This window comes from Filicampus tigris, chromosome 12 (assembly GCF_054856515.1).
Source record: "Filicampus tigris isolate MCC_2025a chromosome 12, RoL_Ftig_1.0, whole genome shotgun sequence".
NCBI lineage: Eukaryota > Metazoa > Chordata > Actinopteri > Syngnathiformes > Syngnathidae > Filicampus > Filicampus tigris.
The window spans coordinates 2,601,073-2,626,815 of record NC_141228.1 but is presented as its reverse complement, the minus strand read 5'-3'; the positions used below and the strand labels follow the sequence as shown (position 1 = coordinate 2,626,815).

Sequence of the window (25,743 nt, the reverse complement as noted above, 5' to 3'; positions counted from 1 at the left end):
GGATGATTGCAAGAAAAAAAAATACAGCAGAATGAAGACCAAATGCAGTATATTTTTTACTGGGGAGATGATAATTACAGATGATAATACTTCTATGTGCTCGCTATTAAGGGGATTAGGGTATGTGCCACATGTTATAAAGGTTTTATTGACCTCAAAGTAACCCCATGTTAACCCGCTTAATTACAGACAAAGCATAGTTGGAGAAATACAAAATATAACCTTATTTCAAAGTATTTGCTACTCAGGCCTGACAAACGTGGATCAATTGTCAGAGTGTCTTTATGTTAATCTACAGAGTTCACAACTGTGCATTAACATATGAAAATCCTCCAAATCCACATTGTAATGTTTTTTGTTTTAGATATTTGCGCTGAGATGCAAATGTGTGAGAATTTGGAAAGCTTCACTAATCCATACTTTATACCTTCCGGCTCCTCCTTCTATGCCAATCCCTTATCAGTCATAATACCTTTGTAACACCCTCACCATGTGTGTCGACATGGAATGGTTGGTTTTATCATTCAGTACAGTGTTACAGAAGAAGTCACACATCACTGTTGACTTCAAATGTATTTTCTCTGCTTAGTGAGGTTCTCCTCACCCGCCGTAGTAAAGGTGCTTCTCAGCTCTTTTATTTGTGATAGCCATTCCAGCACTCACTTCTACCAAAATAGCACTGTGTTACTCACTTCACACATACTTGAAGATACATCATGCACTGATAAATTTGACATGAGGGCGTGTCCTTCTGAAGCCTTCTACTTTTGAATTACAACCTTTACCTTGAATAAGGGAAATGAGTCTATCAAATTATTTCGTCCATTACAAACATTTTTTGTTGTCCAAGAAGAGTTTCTTTTGTAACTCTTTCGTTGTTTTATTTTGGTAGATTTACAAACAGCCGATCATGTCCCTTTGGCCGTTTAATTTTGAAAAGCCATACCGGAAATAGAGTGGTGTCATCTTTGAGTGACTTTGACAGTCTGCGCTGTAGTTCTCAGCTTCTCTGCGGCGAAGCGGCTGTCATCATGCAGGTGGAATGTGCGCGGTTTCGCAGCTGGTAGGGGGCTTCCAGCCGGGAGCACTCTCAGCGAGCCAGGGGCCACACGTTAGAATCTCGTTCCGTTCTATGTAGCTGCGATGAGCAGTCGTAGGTCGGTCGGATGCTGACAGTTTGTTTTTCTCGACTGGCGCAGTCAGATTCAGCTGGGCTCGTATGTGATGCCACAGAGTACTGGGGGAAGTCAGTCTCTTAACAATTTTGGAGAAAACAGCAGGAGGAAATCTGTCTCGAGCAATTCTTTTTAACCAGCGTTCCACGACCATGATGGAGGAAGGAACTTCTTGTGAGAACACACCGGACCTGAGAGACATAGAGGCGAAAATCGGCCGGAAGACCCCCGAGGGTTTGCTCAGGTGGATGCGGGAAGAGGCATCCTCGCTCCGCGGAGAAGACAAACTGTCCCCCGCCGCGCAGGAAACCGCGAAGGAGACTGGGAAGAAGAGCCTGGATGAAAAGATAACAAAACTGAAGACTGAGATGGTAAATGTTCACTATGTGTGTGTGCGCGCGCGTGCGTGCGTGCATGTTGCAGTATGGATCATGCACATTATACAATAGAATTTGCCTCATTACTTGCCGCAAGTGCAGTGATACAGTAGCCGTCTATGTAGTTCTGTACTTCACAAGTAAATATTTAGTGTATGCAGGTATGATAAACAGTTCAGTGCTTCAGAATGTTTTGAGTCTCGCATGTGCTAAAGACGCACAAAAATAGACGTATGGTGAGTTCATTATGTACAGTCCTTCAGTTGAATCATTGAACAAAATAGTGTAATTATAGTTTCATATATATATCCATCCATCCATTATCTGTACCGCTTCTCCTCACAAGGGTCGCGGGGCGTGCTGGAGCCTATCCCAGCTGTCTTTGGGCAGTAGGCGGGGGACACCCTGAACTGGTTGCCAGCCAATCGCAGGGCACACAGAGACAAACATCCGCACTCACAATCACACCTAGGGGCAATTTAGAGTATCCAATCAACTTACCATGCATGTTTTTGGAATGTGGGAGGAAACCGGAGTGCCCGGAGAAAACCCACGCAGGCACGGGGAGAACATGCAAACTCCACACAGGGAGGCCGGGGACGGGATCGAACCCGCAACCTCTGAACTGTGAGGCGGACGTGCTAACCAGTCGACCACCGTGCCGCCTCATATATATATATATATATATATATATATATATATATATATATATATATATATATATATATATATATATATATATATATATATATATATATATATTTTAGGGGTGTAACGGTATACGGTTCAGTGCACGCAGTCATACGACGAATACGTCTGATGGGGGGGAGTCAACTTCTAAGACCAAGCGCCCGCCACATTTGTTGTTTTAAGAAGAAATAGATCAACACAAATCTAGAAGAAAACCCCCCATATGCCCCATACCGAGATATATACTAGTGTGGTCCTTAAAATTAAAAGTTGGAAATTCTAAGCTCCAACCCTCTAAATTTGTTGAAATAGTTGAAAAACCTCTTCTGATGAAGTTTTGTCTAAATCATACAAGATTTACCCCTGCCTCAATGACCTTGAATTTTGCCCATACGACACCCAAAGTGCGTTTTTTGCCTAGAAGTAACTGTAACATAATGATTGAAATTTGTATTATAATAACAGTTTTAACACCCATCCATCCATTATCTACACTGCTTACCCACACAAGGGTCGCGGGGAGTGTTGGAGCCTAACCCAGCTGTCTTCGGACAGTAGGCGGGGGACACCCTGAATTGGTCGCCAGCCAATCTCAGGGCACACAAAGACAAACAAACATCCACTCTCGCAACCACACCTAGGGGCAATTAAGAGTGCCCAATCAAGCTACCATGCATGTTTTTGGAATGTGGGAGAAACCGGAGTACTCTGAGAAAACCCATGCGGGCACGGTGAGAACATGCAAACTCCACACAGGAAGGCCGGAGCCAGAATCGAACCCACAACCTCTGAACTGTGAGGCGGACATGCTAACCAGTTGTCCACCGGGCCTCCCCAGTTTGGACATCAAAATGTTACATTTTCTGATAAACTTTAACACTGACTGTTAAATGTTGTTGGACTGTCTGTTGAACTGTATGCTAAACTGTTACACAGCCTTCAAAACTCCTTCTTTTTGGAGTCCAAAAAATAATTCTGTAGAATGTCGCAAAACAACTTGAAAAAGAAGTTGCTGAGAAGTTGCTGCTCATCACTGGTTAGCTCATGCTGAACAAAAAGAAATGCCTTATCCTCCTCATTTGTGACTATGTTTAAGGCATTGGCAGCATTTCTTAAAGACTTCTTCAGGGATTGCCTGAGCATCACCCTGTTTTGTGTGACATTCCTTAACTCATTGAGAAGCTATTTTATTTTTGCCAGGGTTGTCTCTTCATTGCAATGGTCAGTCACAATGTTCGACGCATCATTCACTGCCTCTTTCACAGACTTCTTGTTTTGCTCAATATGGGAGATCGAAAGTCCAAGTACTTCTTCAGAGTGAATCTAAGAGCCACAAATGTCTTCAATTGGAGCAATCAAATAATTCTGCTTAGCTGCAGCCATGATTTAAAGATAACACCTCAGCCAAATGCCGAATCAAAACATCATGCTGTATAACAACATGACACAGTGCAAAACCAAATATCAACCAAAACCCTTACGTATTGATTTGGTTTACAATGACAAGCTTGGTTTTGGAAAATTCCATCCCTGGACACAGTGGGATTGAGGAAACAAGGAGCATTTTAAACTTCAACACTGATATGTTATTGTCCTTTTGTCAGCCATAAAACGAGATGAGGCTAAACTTCGAGATCATTGAGCCACGGGTAAATCTAGTCAGAAGTGGGAAGATTTTCACCAGAGGAGTTTTTCCAACTATTCCACCAAATTCAGGGGTTGGAGCTGAATTTTTTTTTTTTAATTTACCCCTTTGGAAAGATCACCCTTATATATATATAAAATCGTCCTCTGACCCTGTCCGTCCTCATCCTTTTAAAGCGCTTACATCCTTACATTCCGTCTATCCCCCGCCCACCCCCCCCCAAAAAAAACAACAACAATAACAAAACTCAGTGCACTCATAAACATTATTCAAAGAGCATTAGCTGGCTAATTTCATGTGCACATCCGCTTACCAGCTGGGAGTATCTTGAGTGGATTGAATTGTTTACAACTGTTTAACCAAGATAGCATTTAGCTGCAACACAAGACCGTCGTGACGTGATGATGATGATGCTGACTGGAGCAAGCCATGGGACATCAGGAGAATATTTAAGATTGAGTAATAACGCAATACTATTACGTTTTATTGCAATTTTTTTTGTTTTTTAACGCAAAAGGTTTTCAGTTTTTATAAAACAATTATTGCAAAATAAGGCCAGGGTATTTTAAGAGGAAATTCCACTTCCAGGTCGTTTACGGTCTAAAAATGTCCCACACAAGGACATACTTCGCATGCTAAGGTATAAGGTACTAAATGTTAGCAGTTACTTAAAGTTACTTAACAAAACAAAATTGCTGTCCCGGATTACACATACAAGACAGGCAGGGCGTGTTTCCTGTCAGTCAGTGAAATGGCGTCCTTGACTCGTTTGGCATTATCCACGGTATTACAGTGAACCACTAGAGGGCAGACTATGCATGCGAAATATGACTACTGGGAAGCACATGAAAAGACTTGTGCAGGCAATTAATGAAGGCGGATCCATCGACGAGGACATGCGGTGGTCTTGCTTTTTAAAAGAATCCAACACAACACATTCAGTCGGTACTTGACCCGGTTAGGGACGAACAGAGGGACGGACAAAAACGTCTATCCATGCTTAGTCTGCCTTTAAAAAAAAACTTCTCGTCCTTCGCCCGTCCGTCCACAAAATGATTTGGTTTAACTAGATGCATTGATTATTTTGATTGTAGTTAGTTTCATGAAGAAATGTACTCCATCATTCTAAAAGTAGTTTCTAATATTTTGGTAAGATAACCAATATCTCTATAGATGATACGAAACAATAAGTGGTCAGTGTAAGCGTCAATCATTTCAGACAATATAGTAATCATGCCAGTCACATCCCTTGAGTCTAGTTTAGATTGGCAAAATGACAGACAGCTCTTTGAGCTCCCCCAAGAGCAAACAACCGGATGGATGGATTAACATTTTGGGCTGTTAATCATATCTGCTAGAAAATGGAAAAGTGAATGTGGCAAAGCGACACTTTCTATTTGCAAAGGTGTGAAAATTGCACATACTGTAGTCTACTACTCTGTGTTTCATTCTCCTGTGGGAGTATTACACTATAGTATTACACCCGAAAAAAATAACTGGGTCGTGTCGCTCTCATTGTCTCTTGCTCACTCCTTTCCTGATCTGAAATAGTTGCATCCAAAGTGACAAGTGCTAACATAAATGCGGTAATTATGTTGCGAGTATGTGTGATTTCCTCACTTTCCTGAGACATTGAACCTCTTCTGTCCCTATTTGGAGGGTAACCTGATAAGAATAATAAACACATGAATGCTGTGTTGGCTTATGAACCACACAGAAAGATCATACAGGCTGCAGCAAGTTTCTGTTCTTAAGTCACATTTTTCGTGACCGTCGTAAAAGACGTGTTAGACTCTCTGGTAATTATGCAGATGAGAGAAAAGGCCCTGATACACCAAAACGACGTCAGAGGTCGTTAAGTGCCGTTGCGTCTTTAAGCGCCGTCTGATTGGTGTAGTGGCCACCGTCGTAGTGTCGTAACCCGTCTGTAAGCGTCTTGGGGGTGTTACCGTATGTTGAATCGGCGTCGCCAGTCGTGACATTCGGTCACTCTGATTGGCTGTTGGCTAGCAAATCAGCATGCGGAGCACCAACGTGAAGTGACAAAGGCGGAAAAACAGCAACAACAACAACGCCACAGGGGGTAAGCGTCTGTCACTGTTGGTGAACGTTGTTTTGGTGTATCAGGGCCTTAACAGTGAGGGCTGTGCCACTGTGGGAGTGGTCACAGCCGAACCATGGCCAATCAAAGCGTCTCATTTTATTCCCTTTAAATTCGGCGTGCTAGTCGCACACTAGAGTCTTGACCGTGGTAGAAGAACATTTGCACTGTTAAGTGGGCAGTTGGAGACTACGCCCCACCCCCAATCGTTCGTGTACTTCCCCCATGGCTGTGTCACCCAGTGGGATGATTTAAAGAAAATATAATGCAATGCGGCACGGTGGTCGACTGGTTAGCACGTCCGCCTCACAGTTCAGAGGTCGTGGGTTCGATCCCGGCTCCGGCCTCCCTATGTGGAGTTTGCATGTTCTCTCCGTGCCTGCGTGGGTTTCCTCCGGGTACTCCGGTTTCCTCCCACATTCCAAAAACATGCATGGTAAGTTGATTGGACTCTCTAAATTGCCCCTAGGTGTGGTTGTGAGTGCGGATGTTTGTCTCTGTGTGCCCTGTGATTGGCTGGCAACCAATTCAGGGTGTCCCCCGCCCACTGCCCAAAGACAGCTGGGATTGGCTCCAGCACGCCCGCGACCCTTGTGAGGATAAGCGGTATGGATAATGAATGAATGAATGAATAATGCAAGGATTCAGAGGGTTTCATGCCCGCTGTTCATATATAAGGCCTAGACCAAAACGACGTTGGCCAACAGTGACAGACGTTACCCCCTGTGGCGTCCGGCCGGCTGTCGGCTGGAAAAATACATCACAACGACAGACAATGACCCTGACCATTAAAGTACCTTTTGCGCATACAGAATATGTAATACCCTTCCATACCATCGGCGGCAGTAGTCACTATTTCTCATGGTTAGAAAATTCCAACCGGAAAGCTATTGGCCGGGGGCGGATTATAAAAACGTAAACAATGCATTTAGCTATATTCTTCGCTCACAATGAACTCCCACGCGAAGTAAACCCTCAAGTGTTCTTGACACAGTGTTGTGAAATATTTAAATTGTCAACCCTCGCTCTTGTACTTGTAAGAAGGTTAAGGCAGTGAAGGCGTGCTCACTGTTTATCCGCATTTGTCACTTCCCGTTGGTGCTCCGAGCGCTGATTTGCTAGCTAACAGCCAATTAGAGTGACCAAATGTCACGACTGGCGACACCGATTCAACATACCGTATTTTCCAGACTATAAGTCGCTCCGCAGTACAAGTCGCACCCCATAAAATGCACAATAAAGGGGAAAAAACATATATAAGTTGCACTGGTGGATAAGTTGCATTTTGGGAGGAAATTGTGTGCTTAGTACACAGCATTTCCACCGAACTACGATGTAACATTTAGCTAACATTCACACATGTAGCATACAAGAAAGTTACTGTAAGATAACTTTAAATTCACCAAAACGGTTGTAGATCGATTAAATAAGTCTTTTATTTATCCCCATGTAGAATGTTTCTAAGTCTCCAAAAGTATTTATGTATTCGGTCGTAATTATGTCTTCGTCTCCTCTGTGCTCGGCTTCTTACGTGTGTGGCTGCATGATGCAATACCCCAACGTGAGGCAGGCAACTGCCTGTTTGTGGTTCATTCTTGTTTAAAAATCATCTGTAAGTAACTCAGACAATTGTGTGTAATGAGCATGCAACATTTATATAGGATCTGAATTGTGGATGATTGTACTGTGTTTTTGACTGAACATACTAATCGCTATCGCTAATGCTAATCGTGATCGCTAATCGTTAGCATAGGCTCATCTTGTTCATGTTTATGAAAATACATGTGTATGTAATGCATAGATTGATAGTATTTTCTGTTTCTTGTGCAGTTTCTCAATATAAACAGGCAACTTTGCTGCACACCTAGAATCTGTGGCGTTTGTTTGTGAATGTTTAGCTGTTTGGATAAGCTGTCTTCCTCGACTAGCAAGGCCTTAACAGTAAAATTGTCTTTTTATCATACCATTTTAATTACTTATTTAACAAAACAGACTAGACTTTAGACTTTAACCGTTTAAATTATTCGTGCATTTTAATAGCTTTTAGGATGTATCTTATGTTTCTTTATGTGGGTTACAATAACATGTGAAATGATATAGAAGTAATTGTCATCGCTTGTTAGTGCTGACTTGTATTTATTATGTTTTGTCTCCCTCTGCAGGCACTTTTATGAGGCAAAACATCATAAATACAAATTAGCACTAACAAGCCATGACAGTAATTATAAGAGTTGAGCACTTGACCCTTTTTTGCCCGTCTGACCGCGACCCCCCACCTTTGACCTGGGTACCCTTCCAGCCGCGAACCCCCCAGCCAAATCAAGTTCATAAATATTGTCGGCCCCCGTCCCGTTCAAACCTCAGCTCCTCCCCCCCCAAAGAAAAAAAACGTGTACGATGCCCCCGCAGAAGAGATGCTAACGGAAGAGGTTTATTTAAAGACAATTAGCTGGCTAACTTATTATTCAAACACGCTACGGACACGCTTCAAACGCACCACTTACTAATGTACTTATCCACAGTGTATGGACCTACTTTTCCAGGCGTAGTTATTCGTCCTGTGATTTCCTCAGTGCACCGCGACATGCGCGGGGTGATTATAATTTCAAGTGTTATTAGTGATTCAACTCGTCTGTGAATGAATCTCGTTTACGCAATAAAAAGAAGCTGCGCTCCGGGACTTCTCCAAGTTATTAAGTTGTGAAAGACACAACAACCCAGCTGCGTGTACTGTACTTACTTCCTTTGCGAGCCCTGGGGTTGGTTATGTCCATCCATCCATCCATTATCTGTACCGCTTCTCCTCACAAGGGTCGCGGGGCGTGCTGGAGCCTATCCCAGCTGTCTTTGGGCAGTGGGCGGGGGACACCCTGAATTGGTTGCCAGCCAATCGCAGGGCACACAGAGACAAACATTCGCACTCACAATCACACCTAGGGGCAATTTAGAGAGTCCAATCAACTTACCATGCATGTTTTTGGAATGTGGGAGGAAACCGGAGTACCCGGAGGAAACCCACGCAGGCACGGGGAGAACATGCAAACTCCACACAGGGAGGCCGGAGCCGGGATCGATCCCACGACCTCTGAAGGTTGGTTATGTCGTATTGTATAATTAATTGGGTCCAACAGACGACAAGTCTGCAAGCATTCAAGTTACTTATTTTCCACACGTCCCCTCCTTCACACTTCCCGGCCTTCAAAATAAAAGCATGCCAGCAAACCACTACACAGCAGTTTTGCTACGGCGTATTTCCGGAAGTAGGGAAGTGCATGATGTGCCAGTGTCATACTTGAGTGCTGCGCGCAACTTGATTTTCCGCCCGGACACAATTTGTTTTGAAAGAAGCCTAAAAAGAAGCCTTTCACCGAGTAGGCTGAGATGAAATTTGGCCGCCTCGCAAGCACGTCACACGCATGAGGGCGGGTTAATGGGCCAGACTAAAATCCACTTCCGGCCATGCTTAGTCCTGCCATTTTTAAAAATTTGTCACCCCCCACCCCTCCGCCCCAAAAATGGGCCTCCGGCCGGGACGAACTGCCCAGCTCTGGTAATAATGTGTTAATAATTTCACACATAAGTCGTTCCAGAGTATAAGTCGCACTCCCAGCCAAACTATGGGGGGAAAAAACACGACTTATAGTCCGGAAAATACGGTACGTAAATGCCCCCCCAGACGCTTACTGACAAGTTACGTCACTACGACGGTGGCCATTACACGAATCAGACGCCGAATTCAGACGACACAACGCTTCACGACCTCCGACGTCGGTTTAGTGTATCTATACGCTGTGCTACGCCAACTGTCTGCCCTGCACGAGTGTTCCGAAATTGGTGCTTATACGAAAATCAGGATTCACCAGCCTTTGTGCCACGGTACTGATGCATGCCCTTTTACAAGGCTTGTACTAAACCCTAAAAGGAGAGTTACCCTTTCAATCCTGAAGGAAGCTTTGCTAAAGTCACACGTTTTCTTTTTCTTCTGTCTTTCCTGTCACTTGCTATAATCTCTTTCTAGCCTCTTCTTAGCTAAAGTTGATGTCCATTTTCTGTACAAAACACATCAGCTAAAAAACAATATCAATGAATTAGTCTGCCATCTGTCCCTCTGTGGATATTGGCAATCAGCTTCCTCAGAGGGTGCCAAAGACATATTGTAGTTGCATAAATGAAGCTAAATCGTTAATCTTCTGTCACATATTTGTTCTGTCACACAGTATGGGTTAAATTATCTATTTATTTGATACAATATTGATGTACAGAATTTGGATGATTCTCAAGACAGCAAAAAGGATAAAAACAGTTCTGATTCAGCAATCAAGACTCTAATCACTGCATGGTAAGGCTGGTGTTTACATCTAAATTTGCTGTGTTGTATGTTATGTTGTCAACAAGGTTTTATACGAACAGATGAAGCATGGGAGGTTGAAAAAGACAGTTGTCAACCCTTTTTGTCTCATGGTTTGTGCAAGGATGCCAAACATCTGCCGGTGTTCGCCTGGCAAAGTGAAGTGACACCAGGGGACATGAAAGGGGTTGTGCAGAATAAGATGGGGGTGGGCGGTTGGTTGCTGCTGTATTATTGAAAGCCTGTCGCTGCGTTGCTGCTCTTTCTACTAGCAGTGATTCAGCAGTTAAAGGAGGTGACTGTGTAACTTGCGAGGCAGCTTTTGATATTTGCGTCATTTATCAGGCATTTGCATTTTGAAGGTAAGGTGTCATTTTACCAAAAGAGTACACACACTGTAATACTTGCACATGCATGTGATACTTTTTAGTAGTTTAAATTTATGGCCCTGCTCCATGGTGTAAAAGTGAGTCACTTACACGCTAGGTTTGTCATTTATAATTCTAATATTAATGAGTATTACATGCTGTCTACATTTTCCAGCATCTCTGATTTTCCAGCCACAAGTTGACTGTTTGGGTTCATCCGTGCTGCTCACAGCGTGCCCGTGTGCCAGTTGGCTTTCATGAAGCTAGCTGATAAAATAGCCACAGTGTTCATTTTTTTAGTAGAGGACAACTGTTAATAATGAGATGTTGATGTAAAAAAGCCCAAAAACCAAAACATCTTTCAGCTGCATTGCCTAAGAAAATCAACCATGCTTGTCCTTTCTCACCAAGGAGAGAACCCACCAAAGTTTCAAACTTCACTTAAGCCACAATTTCTTTTGCCATGACTTTAACTGAAAAAAGAAAGAAGTCACAGAAAGGTTACAAAGATAACTACACCCTAGCTAATGTCCAACGGAATATCCTCCTGTAAAATTTTTGAAAGGGGCTTTTTTGATAGTACAAACTTTGTTTCTGATGTGTTTGGAAGTTGCTGTATGGTCTTTATTGGTTCCGTCTCAAGAAGGGGTAACCACAAGCTTTCCTCTAGTTTAATTCCAACATTAACATACGTTATATCAATAGTAGTATTGCTTTGCCCTTTTGCTGATTAGGAAAACTGAAATGTTTTGGGCTCGAAAACAAGTCCGGCCCAGCTCGTCCAGCACCCACTCCCATCACCATTTGATGGTATTTTACCTTTTCCAAAGAAAGGTTCTCCTCATGATGAGATTTCACCACATAATGAATAATAAATGTGGTTGATAATCACACTAATGGGGGTGAGAGAATTTATTAACTACAAGGCAAGTACAAGATACTATTGGCATACATCTTAACAGTTGTGGTACATTTTATGATATAACATTAAAGTAGATCAACTAAAGCATGGCTTAACTGATGTAATGTCAGTTAAATCGTCCACTTCACTGTCTTTTATTAAAAAAAATGGACATTGGTATAAAGAATAGGAAAGGCAAGGCGGCTTTATTTATATAGTGCATTTCATACACAAGGTAACTCATTGTGCTTTACATGATTAAAAGTACATTTAAAAGCATTACAATAATGCAATAATACAATAATGCTTTACATGTAAAGTATTAGATAACTTTTTTAATGGCATATTCAACATTTCACGTTTACACCATTCCAATTTCCAAAAATCCAAGTCAATCAACTCATTCAACTCACATTCAGCTTTTCAGCACTAGACTGGGGATACTCACCCCGAGGTCTCCCCAGTCTCCCAATGTATTATTATTAAGTATTTCATCTCAAATGGAAGAGCAAAACGATATTTTTTACAAACCTGTTTAAAATCAAACACAATCTGTTAAAGGGGAACTCAAGTAAAAAATCAGAATACAAACAAAAAAAACCTATGATTTTCAAATTTGGAGTGAATTGCTTTTGTTCTTCTTGCACTTGATCTTTGTTTGCAGTTTTGCGCCATCTCTGAGTGGTAATTTGTATACAAGAGAGCCCTTTGCACTGGAGGAAAAAATAATCCCAGTATGTGGTTATTTTGTTGTTTGCTTCAAACTCTTTGTTGTTGGGATAGTGTAGTGGATCATTTATACATGCACCGAAAAATGTATTATCAAAAATGAAATCTATTAAGAGCAAGTATTTTGCACATATGCTGATATTTTGTCTATATTTATTTTCATACAGCTGGTTAGGAAGTGTGTGATCCTATGTGGGGGGCACATAAGATCAGGTATGGGCAACTTCCTAACACCCCATATTTTTTTTATGTCTAGTGTGGACATGGTGGACCACAAATAAAAGGGACACGCTGATGTCTCATTGCTTTGAAGAAATAAATTCCAAAGAAAACGCAAACCACTCAGGCTTTGTAAATCCTTCAGATGCTTGTTGAACTGAAGCATCGGTATCTTAACATCTTGTGTGACATCATGCCTGATAAAGATTTAAACTCAAATGTATGACTTGGATAAATTGAGAAGATATACAGTATATGGAAACAAAGTAATTTTACTGCCCGAGCTAGCTCAGCTGCAAAGCAGAGAAATGAAAAACACAAAGCTTTGTTAGCGTTGTGCTACCTCAGCGCTGACACGGCCTGAATAACCTTTACTGCCACTCTCATTAGGCCTTGAGTGTCTGCCAGCCTCAAACCTCAAGCCCACCTCTCAAATTAGAGTGCTAGGACACCGGTGTGTTTATCACCACACTCTCGTGTTGACATGCTGTGGTGGCACTGCAGGGGTTAATCACACGTGTCGTATTTCGCTGTAGACTACAGTAGATGGAGGAACAGTATGTTTGTATGCTGTGTTCATTGCCAAGAGTAACTTCGACAATAGATGATTGACTGAATGTTGTTCCTGTTCCGTCAAGTACTCTACATAAGCATTACTGCTTATTTAGTTCTTGTTTGAATGTACAAATTAACTCCCCCCCACGCAGTGTCACATTTTGAATCGTTTTGTAACTGCTTACAAAATGCAGCACAGATTAAGACTTGTTTGGCTGGGGTGGGGTGAAGCAATGCTTTATCTTTTTGTGATACAAGCTTGAACAGGTCAAGGAAATATTGCATATTGTGGGAGTACATGTATATTAAATCAAGTTTTTGAGGCCCTGTCGAGATTATATGAGAGTTAGTTGTTAATCTTCCTTGCCTTCTTGTCTCCTAAATCAGAGCTTCCCAAGAAACTGACACTATAAGCTTTTTAAAGAGCAGGCATTCTCATATTGAGGCTAAATATACCAAAGTCTTGTTGCCCTACCTCAAACATTTTGAGCTTTTATGGAGAGTAATTGGGTTGTAGTAATCCCTTTCAGATGATGAAAGATATGAGAGTAGCTCTTGGTAAGGAGAGTAATTTTAAACACATACTGATGGAGGGTGCTAGCTAAACATTATCTTTAAGTGTACAAATGTGAAGAATAAAGACACGAGTTGCTTAGCCTGAAATAACAATCTAAATGTTGCTCTCTTCCCGTTTTAATGATGTGATCAGGTCACCAGGATCGCATATCGTAAGTAAGGCAGATCATATATGAGGTCGGAGAAATCTTATCTTATGGCAATGACCTTAGGTGAGGCTGACATAAGGTTCATCAAGTTTAGTGATTTTTGTTCAAAATCCCCGTGCGACAAGAAAAGTACGTCTGTCAAACATTTGTGATCTTGAACGAACGCTGACTTGAACGCCCATTTTGTATCTTCGCCAACAGTCGGAAATGTTCGTCCCTCAGTGGGATAGGGGCTTTAGAAAATTTAAAGTAAACCAATGTAGTTGCAGTGTTTACATCTATGATGTAATAACCAACTTAGGAATCATCCATCCACCCGTTTGCTATTTCACTTATAATCAATAGGATACCTTAGGATTAGCCTGTCCCTGTTGACTTTGGGCGAGTGGTGGGCTGGTGGGGGAGACTCTGGAATGGTCGCCAGCCAGTCACAGGGCAATCTGTTTTACTTTTATTACGACATTAATTAATCAAATCAATTCTGAAAGAGAAATGACAATCAGAATCTCTTTATTGTCCCAAAAGGCAAATTATTGCTGCAGCAGGAGCACATAGACAAAGACATAGACTATGACAAAATAACATAAGACAACCTAAAAAAAGGCAACAAAGAAGTGGATGAAAGGACTGCCCTTCACAAGAACATTTGAAGAAGAAGAAGACAGAGAAAAAGGAGAAGAAGGAGAAGAAGGCATTAATTCTGATCTTTTGCAGTTTCAGTGTGTCAGCATGGCCCATTTCAATGTGTCAATATTTACCGTGTAGGAGTTTAGGCTCTGACTGGGCCATTTCAAACATCATCAAGTTCTTCTTGTATGTTTCCGCAGGCACACTTGCGCTCAGTGGACATTAAGATCCTACAGCAGCTTCTGGCGGTCCACGAGGGCATCGAGGCAGTCAAATGGTTGCTGGAGGAGCGCAGCACACTAACAAGCCGATGCAGCAGCCTTACCAGCAGCCAGTACAGCCTGGGCGATGGGCCGGACACCTCCTGGAGAGGCTCCTGGAGCAGTCTTCATGACCCCAACGACAAACTGGACAACATTTCCATCGGCAGTTACCTGGACACCCTGGCAGACGATATGGATGAATACTGCCCCTCTAGCTCAGAATCGGTCATCTGCTCTTCCACGCCTCAAGTCTCTGAGGCTAATGCTGCCACAGTCTCTGGTACTGCGACTGGGGAGAAGCCTGGGACTAATGCAGGGACTGGGAATGGAGCTGTAATAGGCTTTCGGTTCCGATCAAATGAGAATGGAACTGGAAAAGGGAACGTTGTTATCAGTGATGTCAATGGGAACGGGATAGTCGGAAGTGAAAGTGGAAATCCATTGGTTCCAAGGAACATTCCTGAAGCTCGGCCTGACACCAAGCAAGATGCTTTAGTTTGTACTAAAATGGCAGAGGAAGGCCTGGTTTCCTTGAACGATACCCAGAGTCAGACCATCAAGGCCAACGGGAACCTAGAGAAGACGACAGCGCCAACAGGCAGCCACACTCGGATCGGCCTCAGTGAAAAACCGGGCATGAAACAGAGCCCCAAACGTAAACCTTACAAAAATGGAAATGTTGACTTGGATACCTGCAAACTAAATGGCAAAATGCATCTGGAGTATGACGCTCACTGGCGGTGGGTGCAGTCACAAGAAGATGTGACGTTTTTGTGAAACTATGGACCGGCCAATCGTTCCTTTGGATAATGTCTATAAATGGCCATTGGGTTGCTTCCACTGCAATAAGATGCCGACTGTAAAGGAACAAAAGCAGCTTATTTTTGTATTTGCACAAATAACCTTTTGGCGTCAGTTCTTGGATCAATGCACACTAAGGGATTTTGATGCTTTCCAGTCAGTGTTAAGTTACAATACTACCCATCTAAAATCCTGTGCAAAAGTGTTTTCTCAGGCCCTTTCTAATCATTCTCCCTTTTTGTTTGTATTTCCCTTCCAAGCACAGTTAGGTGATCTCCCAGAAGTCTGAAACATTATTTATAGACACTAATATTGTCATTTTAACGTGACTTTTCTTTCCAATTACCACAGTCCCAATTAATACAACTTCATTTTTAGTGGCCCAGCAACAATTTCTCACCTTTGGGGTCACGCTGGCTATAAATGATCCATCTTTACATATAGTCGTCATTCTTTTAATACCACTGTGATTGTCTTCATCAAGAGTCTAAACCATATCAATGTAGTAGAAGACCAAAGTTTACCCCATTTGACTACATTTGGGTCCCCGAATTGTTTAAGTCCATATCCTAGTATGTATACTGTCTAACTGAAATATATCAGTTATATGCTACTTGCTAATGTATTAACAAGTGAAACACATGTATTCCACTGAGTGTTATGATCTGTGAGCATGTTTGATGTTACCTGAGCTCAAGTCAGAGGGTGTCCCCCTCATTCTCTGTACTATGCACATTATGCAAGTTTGTGTCTACTGTATGTGGAGCTAAAAGCCTCAGGCGCTTAACCTATCATCTGCCATATGTTGATGTCACAGTACAGCTACTCTGTACCTTTCATGGCTGGTTGTAGGCGCATTTTGAATATGCCTTCTTTTTGAGACCCAACAGTTGACCTAGTGACTTCTTTATTACAAGCAGATGTGTGCCTGATTGGTGAAAACCTGAAATATAATGTATATGCCTGGCCTTTTATTTCCCTCTCCAGATGGACTGTTGTTGTGATATCGGGTTATCAATGTATTTATGCCTGCTCCTGCCTTCTGCTTGTGTGTAGAAGTGGCTAGACCATCAGTCTGTGTGCGCTCTCATCTAAACTATGTGCGTGTGTGAGATTTGGCATGTTCCTCTTTTTTGAAGTACCTTTTAAAGATGTTATGTTTTTTTTTTTTTTTACTCATTTTTGCTAGTTTGTGGTCTTACATTTTTCCCAATATCACTTGACCAAAATGAGCGTGTTGACGGAGCGCAAGTGAATGCTCGATTTTCAAAATAAAACGTCTTTCACACTCTAATAAAAAAAAAAAAAAAAAACGTGTTTTTTTGTTCCAAACCATCGGCACTCATCCTCCCTCAGAGCCCACCACCTCATCAGAGGCCATGCTGTGCTCAGCCACCGGGCCTGTTATTGAATGGTGCTTAAACTTTTGGACCAAAATTTGTGGAAAATGTGTTGGCCAAGTTATGGTTTCATTTGTAAAAAGCAGGAATCCAAGTGGGAGTTTACTGTGTGCTGCATCAGAATGTGGATTATTGAAATTGTACAATTACTAATAAGTGTCCATAATTAGTGTCTGTGAAATGATTAATATGCAGAGGGTTTTTTTAGATCCATCCATCCTCTGAACCTCTTATCTACACTAGAGTGGCGAGTGAACTGACTGGACAAGAGTCAGCTGGATTGGTCGCCAGCCAATCACAGGGAACATACTGTTTAGACAAACAATCAGTGAGTCTTAGTTCAAGCATACATAGCTACATATAAGAATCACATAAACTTTTAACCAACCAGTATATCCTTTGTTGGATTCCCGAGAATATTTCCTCTATTCTGCTTTTCTTTTCTTCCCACTTTCCTACACCACACCGTTGGATGGAAAGTGCAGCCTTAGCCAACACACACATGCAAGTGCATGAACACACACACACTTGCAATGACCTCTGACTGGAGACACCAGCTGCCATGCAGAAACATTTGTCTGCAAACTGGTCAAGGAGTACTCCTTAAAATATAACACTTGAAAGGCCTTTTTCCATCTCTAAATTCTTTTCAAACAGGATTAGCTTCTTTCTAGGTTGCACAATCCATGTGCAGTATCGACATGACATCAACAGAGCCCTCCTTCTTCTTTTAACATATGTGCTGGCTATAGAGCAACATTGCATGCCAGAGGGACTGTCTGCTCTGCTAGTTTGTGGTTTTTGTTCCAAATTAAGGGGAAAAAGCAATGCCTGTAAAACCCATTACAGTATATGCATCCATAGTGTGTCTCTTCCACAAACCGATGTCATGTACAGTATTTCACTGTATGTTCAGTCTTAAAATCTGCAATGTCGCAAAGCAAAATCCTGGCAGGTGCCTGAAATGGTTTGTTTAAATTAAAGATTGACACCCCCAACTGTAAAGCATGGAAAGATCTTTTCGAGAAAGTTTCTAGACAACTCTTCTTTGACAAGAAAAGTTTGGGCTTTTTTTTTTCACCAGCAATTTCTCCTCAGACGCTGCAGTTGAATCAGATGCCCACATTATGTGCCGACCTTCATCCCACCCTCCTTTGCTATTCTGGGCACAAGACATATAACACCACCATGACTTCATAGACTGCAAATGGCTCACCAATTGCAATGACAACATAATGGGCTGTTATTAGCTATTGTGATTGTGTCGTGCACAATGCTACCGTTTTTTGGGGTGATTGTGCAATTTGAGGGATGGAGGAGAAAAAAAAACTATACACATTGATGCATTCTTATCACAAATAAAACAAGTTTTCTTTCTTTTCTTTTAATTGATATCACCAAAGACCTGAGACCACGGTAAACTACTTGTATGCATGTCTGCCTTACATAGTTGAGGTTTGGGATTTGAATCTTGGCTCTGGCTTTTCTTTGTAACGTTTGCATGCTCTTCCTCTGCTTGCGTGGATTTTATCCAAGTACCTTGGCTTCCTCTCACATTGAAAAAACAAGATTAAGTGAAAACTAAAGAATGTCCACAGGAGTGTTTGTCCATTTGTGCTCTGCAATTGGCTGGTGACCGGTCCAGGGTGCACAACGTCTCTCACCAATGGGCTGGAATGCTGGAAAGCAAGTAGATTGTGTAGATTAATTTCATAAACATTTCAATCAATCAATCACATTTTATTTATATAGCACTTTTCATACATAAAAATGCAACTCAAAGTGCTTTAAAACATTCAAAGCAAAACAGAATTATCTTCAATCAAAAGAAAAGATAAATTATTTAAAAGTTGTTGAAAGCCAAACTAAAAAGGTGTGTCTTGAGCTTCCTCTTAAAAATATCAACAGTCTCTGCAGACCTGACATCCTCTGGCAGGCTATTCCAAAGGTGAGGACCAAAACGGCTGAATGCAGCCTCGCCATGCATTTTGGTCCTCACCCTTGGAATAAATAAAAGGCCGGCGCCAGAGGACCTCAGGATCCGCGAGGGCTGGTATGATAAAAGCAAATCAGATAAATAAGATGGCCCAAGACCATTAACACATTTATAAACTAATAAAAATACTTTAAAATCGATCCTGAAACACACAGGGAGCCAATGCAGCAATTTCAAAACTGGCGTAATGTGCTCCCGCCCTCTGGTTCTCGTCAGCACCCGAGCGGCTGAATTCTGCAGTAGTTGCAGTGGTGAAATGCTCTTTTTCGGGAGGCCAGAGAGCAGGGCATTACAGTAATCTAAACGACAGGAAATAAAGGCATGCATCAGCACTTCCGTGTTAGCCTGAGAGAGAAACGGGCGGACTCTGGCGATATTCTTAAGGTGATAAAAACCAATCTTGGTTACATTTTTAATATGAGGAATAAAACTGAGCTCAGAGTCAAAAATGACGCCAAGGTTCTTCACACAGTGTGAGGGATTAAAAATGTGTAGTTTTGGTAAAAGCTTCTCTCTCTGACCTTCGGGACCGATAACTAAAACCTCAGTCTTGTCCTGATTGAGCTGTAGGAAATTATCTGCCATCCATGACTTGATATCTAAAATGCAATTTAAAAGGGTATCAAGGAGACACGGCAATATACAGCTGCGTGTCATCAGCATAGCTGTGAAAGCTGATGCCGTGTCCCCTGATGACATCCCCGAGGGGAAGCATATAAAGATTAAAAAGTAGGGGGCCTAAAATCGAACCTTGAGGAACCCCACATTTAATTTCATGAGTTTTAGAGGAACAAGTATCCATACTTACAAAGAAATATCGGTCTGTGAGATTGGAATAAAACCATTCAAAAACAGTACCAGAGATGCCCACTAGATTTTTAAGTCTATTTAATAAAATTTGGTGATCTACTGTATCAAAAGCAGCGCTTAGATCCAGTAGCACCAAGACTGTGAGTTTTCTCACGTCTGCAGTGCACCTAATATCATTTAAAATCCTTAAAAGAGCAGTCTCCGTACTGTGGTTCATCCTAAAACCAGATTGATATTTCTCCAAAATATTATTTGTATTTAAAAAATGATTCAACTGGATGAAAACCAGTTTTTCCTAAAATCTTACTTAAAAACGGTAAGTTGGATACGGGTCTGTAATTATTAAAAACGCTCGGGTCAGAACCGCTCTTCTTCAGAAGGGGCTTCACCACCGCCGTTTTAAAGGCAGCGGGGAAGACGCCTGTCTGAAGAGAGCAATTGACTATATTTAAAATTTGTTCTTCAAAAAATCCATAAAATGTCTTAAAAAGAAATGTGGGAATTGGATCCAAAAGGCAGGTTGTTGGGTTTACCTGGGAGAAAACTCGAACAAGTGTCGTTGCATCAACCAGGGCAAAACTTTCCAGTGTTTCCTCATGTAAATATGATTGTCCGGGTTTATTAAAACTTGTGTTTTGACGGGCTAAAAGACTGGATCTTATGTCATCGATTTTACTTCTGAAGTGGTCTGCAAAGTCCTCACAGAGAGCATCTGTTGGTCTCTGTGGGGACTTATTAAAATCAGAACTAGTTAAAAGTTCAAAGGTGGAGAAGAGAACCCTGGGGTTGTTTTTATTGACTGTAATGAGGTTTGAGAAATAGGAAGATCTTGCCAGTTTTACTGTCTTATTGTAGGATTTCAGTTGTTCGCATAAAATTTCATAGTGTACTGTAAGTTTACTTTTTCTCCACCTCCTCTCTGCACTCCTGCATTTTCTCTTTGATATTTTGATAGCATTGTTTCTCCACGGGGGTACAGTCTTTGTTTTTGTTGTTTTAATTAAAATTGGAGCTACTGAATCTAATGATGATTTAAGATGTAGGTTAAAATTGTCAACAATAAGATCACAGGGTGCAGGTAATATGTCAGCAGGAGTGTTTTTTAAGATCTCGATAAAATTTGCAGCCACCTCAGAAGATAGGTAGCGTTTCTTCACTGTTCTGACCGGGACTGCTAGATGGTTAAAACTGGCGATGTTAAAATAGACACAGTAGTGGTCTGACACTGCCAAGTCAACAACAGAGGACACACCAGCAGACAAGCCATAGGTTATAACCAAATCCAGTGTGTGTCCTCTGTTGTGAGTTGGCTGCAAGACGTGCTGTTTAAAATCCAAGCAGTTTAAAAGGTTTGAAAAATCTCTGGATAGTGGGTCCGAGATGTTGTCCATGTGTATATTAAAATCGCCAGTTATTAATATTCTGTTATAACTGGAATATAAAATGGATAAGAATTCTGAAAATTCTGTAATAAAAGAAGTGGAATGATAGGGAGGTCTATAGACGGTAATGCAGAGAATAGGGGGACTGCTAAAAACAAAGGCATGGTGTTCAAACGATAAATAGCTGCTAAAAATGATCTCCTTTGATAAAAGAGTATTAATAAAAATTGATGCAGTCCCGCCTCCTCTTTTGCCATCCCTTGTAGAAAATAAAAAGTTAAAATTCCGTGGGCAAGCCTCGTTGAGAGCAACTGGAGCATCTGTACCAAGCCATGTCTCAGACAAAAGTATACCATGTAAATTATTGTCTAAAATCAGGTCGTTTATGATAAAAGTTTTGTTTAAAAGGGAGCGCACGTTCAGCACGGCCAGATTAATTATTGTGTTGGACGTGCGCTCATGGTGGTACGAATGAGCAGTATTAACATATACTAGATTACCACTGTTAAAACCACGTTGTTTGTGTGTGCAAGGGAAGCGTCTGCCGGTGATGGTTTCAATGGGAAAGTTGTCCGATAGTGGGAATGATAATGAGGGCCTGCAGGGGGAGCTAGTGGGATTTTGCAGCTCATACACTAGAAAAAAAATCATTTGGATCCTTTGCATTTAATTAACTCAGACTGTACATCAGTTTCATTTGCACATGCTAAACCAACATAATTTGCAGAGCTGGGCAGTACGTCCCTGGGCCGGACCAGTCGGACCCTCCGGCCCGGCCGGATGCCCATTTTTGGTGCGGAGGGGTGGGGGGTGACAAATTAAAAAAAAATGGCTGGACTAAGCATGGCCGGAAGTTGATTTTAGTCCGGCCCACTAATCGGCCCTCATGCGTGTGACGTGCTCGCGAGGCTGCCAAAAATCATCTCAGCCTACTCGGTGAAAGGCTTCTTTTTAGGCTTCTTTCTATTCCTGCGTCTGCGCAAGCGACAACTGCTGTTATAGGGATTATGGTATTGCCCCTCCGCCCCCTCTTGTAATGGTATGCCCCGGTTGCAGGTGGGAGGCGCGGGTTACGTGATGTGACAATGAGGAAATACAAACACGCTTGAGCGCACGTTGCTGTCTCACATGTTGCGATGACATACAGTTTCCCACACGGAGACGGATGAGCAGAACTGGGCACTTGACCATTTTTTGCGCGTCCGGCCGCAACCCTTCACCCTTGACCCCCCGGCCACATTGGCGGCCCCCGCCCCGTTCTGCCCCCCGACCAAAAAAAAAAAAAAAAAAAAGCGTCCGTGATTGATGTCGTTGCTCCCATCCAGCGAGCCGTGCGACGCATTCAACAGGCTCGGAAACAACATAACTCTGCAAAACACGAATTCAACCACAACAAAGATAACTCAGTTCGTTAGAGTACTTTACTACTTACCAAACTGCATGTGCTTACTTCCATTGCGAGCCCCGGGGTTGTTTTTTTTCATATTGTATAATTATTTGGGTTCAAAAGACCGCCAGAAATGGCAGTCAAAAAGTTACTTATTTACTTTCCACTTCCTCTCCTTCCCGGCCTTCAAAATAAAAGCATACCAGCAAACCCCTTTACACAGCAAGTTTGCTATGTCGTATTTCCGGAAGTAGTGAACGCAAGAAGAAGTGCATGAACTCCACCTTGATGTGCCAACGTCAGTTGAGTTGAGTCAGCAATATACTTGTGGACACAAGTTGTTTTGCATTTAATTTTATTGCGAAAACGATCTGGAAGGTGGCGGCTAGGGGGCAATGTGGTTGAGTAGCTTGCTTATGCTTACTTTGCAGAAACGAGCTGCGTGGTGCATCCGTCTCCGTGTGGGAAATGCAACATGTGAGACAGCAATGTGCGCTCAAGTGTGTTTGTATTTCCTCATTGTCACGTCACGTAACCCGCGCCTCCCACCTGCAACTGGGGCATACCATTACAAGAGTAATGGTCCTGGCCAGGGGGCAATACCACAATCCTTATAACAGCAGTTGTCGCTCGCGCCTACGCGGGAGTAGAAAGAAGCCTAAAAATAAGCCTTTAGGCTGAGATGAATTTCGGCCACCTCGCGAGCACGTCACGCGCACGAGGGCCAATAGTGGGCCGGACTAAAATACACCTCCAGCCATGCTTAGTTAAGCCATTTTTTTCTTAATTTGTCGAATATGGCCGGAGGGTCGCGGCCGGAAGGGTACCCAAGTCAAGGGTGTAGGGTCGCGGCCGGACCGGCAAAAAATGGTCAAGTGCCCAGCTCTGATGATTTGAATATTTTTGAAGAAAAGAGTAGAAAATTATATCAGATGACCATTTTTTGGATGAACAATCAAAGTTAAAGGGACACTTGATTGGGCTGAAGACTTACATAATAGGTCTGTATGTAAAAATTATGTAAGCACTAAAATTCACCCCCCTAAAAGAATCTGTAGTAATTTATGGCCTATTTTGTGATGACTGAAGCCGCAAATTGGCACACCCACTTTTGGGGCGTGTTTTTTTTTCGTGTTGTTCCTAGTTTGTCACGTTCTGTCACCTACTGTCTGAAACTGATTAATTGCCACTAAAATTTATTTGCACATTCCTACTCTTGTCCATTTCAAACTGTGAAAATATAAACTTGGGTGGCACAATATTTAGTTTGGATTAACATCAAATGTGAGCTCCTATGAGGAAGATCACCTCCACAAAATCAAAAATATTGTGCTGATCTTTTTTTTTTATTTTAATTACCGGTTAGAGTGGACAATACCAGGAATGTGCATATGAATTTTAGTGACAATTGATCGTAGTTTTCGGACATTTAGCGATGCAAACGCTTTGTTATTTTCCCATAGGCAGCCAAGCAGCCATGGCTGTTGGCTCCTGCTAGCTCCCGTGGCTAGTCGAGGAAGAATTAGCTTTCGATTGCTAACAGTCAAAGTTAGCAGAAAGAGATCTTCCTACTGTCCATACATGTGGGTTTGTGTCTCGGATGAGCTGCGCGCTCATTCACTCGAGTAGGAGTTAGCTCCACGCAGCCATCGGTCAGTCAGTAGCCGGTGTTCTGCCAGAGATTCCGCGGTGTGTGATTGCTAATAAGTGGCCGATTCGAGAAAATCGCTGGAGATACCTCCAAACTTTGAAAACACATGGGGCTCCGTTTCACGGAGATCCATCGTCTAGTCAGCTAAGAAGCTCCGTGTCCACATTCAGCCGTGTTTGCCATGGCAGGTCAGCCAGCCAGGAGCACCGTGTTTGCTACAGAGTAGCTCTCGTTGCGGCGAACGCTTTAATTCTGTGGGAGACAGTGGCGTCGCCATGAGAGTGGGCCGGCCCGTGTGCGTCAATTTCGGATAAATACAAGCCCCGGAGGTCGGATTGTTGAAATGTCAAAGTTGAATTTGGAAAGATTAAGAGCATCTGACTTCCACCGAGGCCATCCCTTCAGCCGAGTATGGCCATTTAACGTCCCTCATTTTCAAATATTCCGTGAAAGGAATACCCCGCAGGAGCGGACCTCGGAGAAAAAGTAAGTCAAGCTAACACTTTAAATGTAATCTATATCAACCTATGAATAATTCAGCTAATGCAAAAAAGCTTCTTGGGACCCAATGTGTTTGACTATCTTGGTGATTTATGACATAAAACGACGTATGTGACATGAAGTGTACCTCAGCTGCATGTATAGGCTGCTCATTTCTTGCTCTTTTTGGTCAGACATGTAAAGGCTAATCGTTTTGTGATGTTTTCAGAGGTTGAAGTGGGCCTAAGTAGAGATGTCCACATGTATTGGACCCGATTGATCACCGTTATTTTGAAAATATTAGCGACATTATTTACAATGACTTTGAATGACAAAATGTAATCGGTCCCTATCGTGATGTCACACAAGGCATGGAGGGAGGGGAGGGTGTGTGGTCAAATTGCAAATTTCTTGTGGGCGTTTCTGAACACGTTAGTTTTGTACGACGGCGTATTAGTGCCACCCTGCAAGAAAAAAAACCAAAAACGACAAGATTTAAAGTCATCATACTGAGATTTAAAGTCATCGCAATGAGATTAAAACTCATCATGATGATTTTTAATCTCGTCATGACGACGAGATTTATAGTCATCGCAACAGTGGACGAGGGAATCCTGAAGTTGGACGTCCGTGGCAGCATGAAGATTTGGCCGTGTAGCTCTGTTACGCTGCGGTACACCCGAACCTTAAGTCACAAGTCAACCAGTTACCACAGTGATTAATGAGTGGGACAACTCGTTGGTTTTATAAAAAACACAAATATGCCGTGTTAACAACCCTTTTATTAATCTTTGAGGAGTTAACAAGATGTCTGAAGTCTGTTTACATGCCATGTACAATAAAGTGATTCCTTGACAGCAACATGTCAATTTAAGCTTGAGTTGTCTTCATTGTATCATTCTGTCTGCATAGTGATTCATAAATTATATTTATGATAGATCTAGTATAACAATAGGTGCCTGTTTTCACAACATATTGTGTGCTGTATGCATTCCACTCTATCTTTTTAATTTGCCAAAAGTTAGTATTGTGAATTCACATTGTGCTGTTTACTGTAACATACAATAAAGAGACACTGAGAAACTATCTACAAATTTGGAAGTATGGCATTTC

The 25,743-nt window shown here is 42.1% G+C and overlaps 1 protein-coding gene across 1 annotated transcript; it reads left to right on the top strand.

Annotated features, from left to right (window-relative positions):
- The first annotated feature begins 967 nt into the window (after window positions 1-967).
- lurap1 (leucine rich adaptor protein 1) lies at window positions 968-16,777 on the top strand. The gene is made up of 2 exons (XM_086048452.1): window positions 968-1,546; window positions 14,661-16,777. The coding sequence occupies exons 1-2, from the start codon at window positions 1,328-1,330 to the stop codon at window positions 15,498-15,500; spliced, it is 1,059 nt and encodes a 352-aa protein (XP_085904578.1). The 5' UTR covers window positions 968-1,327; the 3' UTR covers window positions 15,501-16,777.
- The last annotated feature ends 8,966 nt before the right edge of the window (window positions 16,778-25,743 follow it).